Here is a 5,000-nt window from a genome sequence, read left to right on the forward strand (position 1 = left end):
TATATATTAGGGCTGTCGAAGTTAACGCGATAATAACGCATTAACGCGACCTCAATTTAACGCGATTAAAAAAATTAGTGCCATTAACGCAAATTCTAGTTCATGTTGAGACTTGACTGGTAGAACAAACGTTTTAATGTCGGACTTGCCACCGTTGTTCATTTGCGGTTTGTTAACATAATGTAACCGATCGTGGTAGTGATGCACTTGCATAATAAAGAAATAAATACACGCTATATTCACAAGTTGTCGGGAGCAGAACACTTTATTACACTTAATTAACTTCTTCTTCTGTACCGAATACCGGAAAGCTGAGTCGAGCACGTTAGTTCATGAACTATGGAAGCCCCAAAGGGTCAAAACACACTCACTTCGTGTAGAAACGTCCATCAAACCATCGTCACGATACAACCACAGACAAGTCTGATACAATAACTACGCCTTATCCCACCTAAAGCACCGCTGATCTACAATGTTTGCTGATGGAGAAATTCTAACCTACAATCTGACATTTACTGCCTAGTATGTGAGTGAATAAAACTCCCTTACAGTTTTCTCTTGTCCCAGCAGTTTTTAACATCAGTACATTTAGCATAAAATGTGTTCACCATTTTAATTGTAACATTTCACATAAAAATCCTTGTTTTCTATAACATTTACACAGATTTTTTTTAATGCGATTAATCGCGATTAACTATATGAAATTCTGAGATTAATCGCGATTAAAAATTTTAATCGTTTGACAGCCCTAATATATATATATACTGTATATGTGTGTGTGTGTATATGTGTGTGTGTATGTATGTGTGTATGTATGTGTGTGTGTATGTGTGTATGTACAGTATATATATATATATATATACTGTATATGTGTGTGTGTGTGTATATGTGTGTGAGGATGTATGTGTGTATGTACAGTATATATATATATATATATATATACTGTATATGTGTGTGTGTGTATATGTGTGTGAGGATGCCAGGGCCTTGTTTACCCCCAGACATTGCCAGTAAAGTCTGTGTGCACCACTAGGGATTTGAACCCTGGATCCTGGCATAGTGGCCACCCAAGCGCCCATAAATAAATATACCGCCTCTATATGCATTAACTACTAATAACAAGCATCTAACTCACCCCACAGTCAGTTCCATTACATCAGTGAAACCAGAACCGATGATCATGACTACACTATAATCACCTGTTTACGTTTTGTAAATGTTTCCGGCAGTTATACGAGGCGTCGCGGGTGCGTCACGGCCTGATGACCCTCGGCCCGAGCGGAGCCGGAAAGACGACCGCCATTAACATCCTCATGCGCGCCATGACAGAGTGCGGCGCTGCTCACAGAGAGATGAGGATGAACCCCAAAGCCATCACCGCGCCCCAGATGTTCGGCCGTCTGGACGCCGCTACCAACGACTGGACCGACGGGATCTTCTCCACCCTGTGGAGGAAAACTCTCAGAACTAAAAAGGGTGAGCATGAGCTGGGTTTTAAAAACTCTTCCAAAGTTATCAGCCATTTGAAGGGCAGAGTGAACCATTGTTCTGGTCTGAAGTGAGAAAAATTAACAACTTCAGGCTTTAAAACCCCCAGGATTCTTTGCTGTATTTGAAGTAGCAGCATAAACCAGTACAAACACATAACTGCAGCTCATGTATTAAACATGACATTAATATTATTCAATTATTATCTTTAGGCTTTGTAAATGTTTTCACTCCCTCAGAATGAGCACTGCACACTGCACATCATGTATTTATTCTTTATTCAGGAGAAAACATCTGGATTGTGCTGGATGGGCCAGTAGACGCCATCTGGATCGAGAACCTGAACTCGGTGCTGGACGACAACAAAACTCTGACCCTGGCGAACGGTGACCGGATCCCTATGTCCCCGAGCTGTAAGCTGGTGTTTGAGGTGCACAACATGGACAATGCTTCTCCCGCTACCGTCTCCAGAGTGGGCATGGTGTTCATGAGCTCCTCCGCTCTCAGCTGGAGACCCATTCTGCAGGTTCTCATTTATAACTGCTAACTCTCACTTACTGCTTAGTCCTGATCAGGGTCAAGGGGGATTCAGATCCACCCAGGAAAAAAGCTAGATGCAAAGAAGAAATACCACATTGACAGACAGACTCAAACCTAGAGGGAATTTAGATCTGCTAATCCACCCACTGGCAAGTATTAAGAAGTAGGAAGAAAATAAGGATTCTGTGGGAAAGTGGATCTTATGATCTTAAGTTCTAATGGGCTGAAGGGATTCCTCATTACAGGCAGCTGTAGCCTAGCGTTTAGGTACTGGACCAGTAATCAGAAGGTTGCTGGTTCAAGCCCCACCACTGCCAGGTTGCCAGGGCCCTTAACCCTCATTTGCTTAGATTGTATACTGTCACAGTACTGTAAGTCGCTTTGGATAAAAGTGTCTGTGAAATACTGAAAATGTAAATGTACTGCTGCAATAGCGGCCTCTGCTGGCTGGTCGAGACACCGCATGACACAGATGGTGAATAGCGGAGAGCAGTGCGTGACTCTCAGTACGCCATACTGATCCCTGCCCACCTAATGCAGGTGAAAAGAAGTGGCTGCTACACATGTGTCGGAGGGGGCATGTGTTAGGTACTGTGCTCCTCAGTCAGGGTCGAGATTTACAGCAGTAGAGCAGATATTTATATGAGATATTTATACTACAGAGATACCATCAGCCAGAACCAAATTCCTTGTGTTTATCCGATAAATCTGATTCTGATTCTGAGATATAACTGGGGAATTGGATGTGATTAGATTTGGAGAAAAAGGGAAAGATGCAACCATGCTGCTGTAGAAATAAAGTCTCAAATAAAATAAAACATGATGTGTCGTTTTCCCTTGGTGGTTACAGTGCAGTCAAACTAAATAAAAATATAAATGTACAATATTTATTCTTCCGTAACAGGATTCCTTAACAGGTCTCACTCTCATCATCTGCTTAGTAAAATAAGGAATAATAATAATGAAGCTTTTTGTGACCAGTTATAAGTCTGGTTAATAACAATTCAAGCTGCAGTATATCAAAGTGTGTGTGTGTGTGTGTGTGTGTGTGTGTGTCAGGGCTGGACCAACAAGCGCAGTGCTCAGGAAGCTGACAGCCTGATGAGCCTGTATGATAAGATATTTGAAGATGCTTATATATTCATGAAACAAAACCTCAAGCCAAAAATGCAGCTCTTGGAGTGCAACTACGTTATGCAGGTAAACTACAGTCATGCAGTATGAAAGAGTGTGGTCAGTACTTCAGTACTTCATTATCAGCATCCAGATCAGTTTTAAATCTTTATTAATGATCATTACACTTGAATAATTACTCGGTTACTATTACGTTACTTTACTGCGCTGATACCCGTACTGGTGCTCACCAACTGACGTGTGTGTCCAGTCGGTAAACCTGCTGGAGGGTCTGATTCCTCCTAAAGATGCTGGAGGCACGTTGAGCAGCGAGCACCTGGAGCGCCTCTTCGTGTTCTGCATGATGTGGAGTCTGGGAGCTCTGCTGGAACTGGATGACCGGGACAAGATGGAGCTGTTCGTTCGCTCTCATGAAAGCAAGCTTGACCTGCCACCGACAGAGCCTGGCCAGACCATGTTCGAGTACATGGTCAATCAGAACGGCAAGTTTACCACATCGACTTAATAAAGCTGGAGGCAACAGGTATTCCTGGTGTTTTTGGGACTGTGGGGTATTTTGGTGATTGGAATCGTGTCTCTGCTTCCGGAAGCAGATCAGGGAACAAACGACTGCGTCCAGCCTAATAAAAAATGAGCCCTCACTATTAGGGATGTAACGATGCACCACCAGACAGTTAAAAATCCATTCACATGTGTAACGATTCAAATCGGTTTACATGTACAGTATAATGAATCGATATTGACTTTAAGCAGCAGAGGGCGCTGGTGCTATTCACCTCGCCTGGTTGAAGTCACTACAGGGTTGCCAGGTTCAGAATGTATTTATGTGAGGATACTTTCTTTATTTGTATCATTTATGTATTTATTTAATGTGGGGTTTGTTTTAAAATTTCATTTCAGCTTTTTTACACAAAAAGGGAAACGTGCAGCATTGTTTTGCATAGTTTGCACCTACCTCAGAAATAAAAGGACTTTCATTATTTAGATAAATAAAAGATAAGCACAAATGCAGTATTTTTTATTTTTTTTTAAAGAGAATAATAAAAGGAAAATTTGTCTTCAATTTAATTTTGTTTAAAACAATCTGGAAAAATTCGTATCGTGAATCGCATCGTGGGTAGTGTATCGTTACATCCCTACTCATTATTGCTGATTATTTGCAGCCTATAAAGTGGATTTTTTTTATTTCAGGTGACTGGGATCACTGGAGTAAATACGTCGTGCAGTACGTCTACCCCACAGACTCGGCACCAGACTACACGTCCATTCTCGTTCCCAACGTGGACAACACCAGAACGAGCTTCCTGATTGAGGCCATCGCAAAACAGCGCAAGGTCGTCACATATCTAACTGCTGGAACACACGTGGACTGTGTGTCTCTGACCCTTGATTAGAAATTTTGTGTGTGTGTGTGTTGTGCTTAGGCTGTTCTCCTCACCGGTGAACAGGGGACTGCCAAGACGGTCATGATTAAGGCCTACACGAAGAAATACAACCCTGAGATGGATCTGTTCAAATCCATGAACTTCTCCTCCGCCACGGAGCCGATCATGTTCCAGGTGAAGGAAAGGAAGGAGATGCAGTAAAACTCACCATTACCGATGACTGATTCTGATTAACGCCGTTCTGATTACAGCGGGCAGTAGAGAGTTACATAGAGAAGCGGCTGGGCAGCACATACGGACCCCCCGGCAGACGGAGACTGACCGTTTTTATTGATGACATCAACATGCCTGTCGTCAATGAATGGGGAGATCAGGTCGGAAAATTAAACATCGATACAAATATACACCGATCAGCCATAACATTAAAACCACCTCACTGTCCATTTTATCAGC

General features: G+C 42.4%; 3 protein-coding genes across 3 annotated transcripts in view; 2 read left to right on the forward strand and 1 right to left on the reverse strand.

Moving 5' to 3' along the window:
• The window catches only part of LOC134320430 (dynein axonemal heavy chain 8-like), a 28,242-nt gene extending 26,979 nt beyond the window's left edge, over positions 1 to 1,263 (forward strand). Inside the window, exon 36 of the mRNA XM_063001814.1 lies at positions 1,230 to 1,263. Within this exon, the coding sequence (XP_062857884.1) occupies positions 1,230 to 1,263 (34 nt within the window). The remainder of the gene's footprint in view (positions 1 to 1,229) is intronic.
• LOC134320292 (uncharacterized) overlaps positions 1 to 5,000 on the reverse strand; it is a 150,331-nt gene that overhangs the window by 93,667 nt on the left and 51,664 nt on the right. The window lies entirely within an intron of this gene.
• The window catches only part of LOC134320314 (dynein axonemal heavy chain 8-like), a 25,257-nt gene continuing 21,492 nt past the window's right edge, over positions 1,236 to 5,000 (forward strand). The window contains exons 1-7 of the mRNA XM_063001672.1: positions 1,236 to 1,476; positions 1,773 to 2,014; positions 3,088 to 3,228; positions 3,413 to 3,644; positions 4,354 to 4,496; positions 4,587 to 4,721; positions 4,799 to 4,921. Coding sequence (XP_062857742.1) covers positions 1,263 to 1,476; positions 1,773 to 2,014; positions 3,088 to 3,228; positions 3,413 to 3,644; positions 4,354 to 4,496; positions 4,587 to 4,721; positions 4,799 to 4,921 — 1,230 coding nt within the window. The 5' untranslated portion in view covers positions 1,236 to 1,262. The remainder of the gene's footprint in view (positions 1,477 to 1,772; positions 2,015 to 3,087; positions 3,229 to 3,412; positions 3,645 to 4,353; positions 4,497 to 4,586; positions 4,722 to 4,798; positions 4,922 to 5,000) is intronic.

This window comes from Trichomycterus rosablanca, chromosome 9, assembly GCF_030014385.1.
Source record: "Trichomycterus rosablanca isolate fTriRos1 chromosome 9, fTriRos1.hap1, whole genome shotgun sequence".
NCBI lineage: Eukaryota > Metazoa > Chordata > Actinopteri > Siluriformes > Trichomycteridae > Trichomycterus > Trichomycterus rosablanca.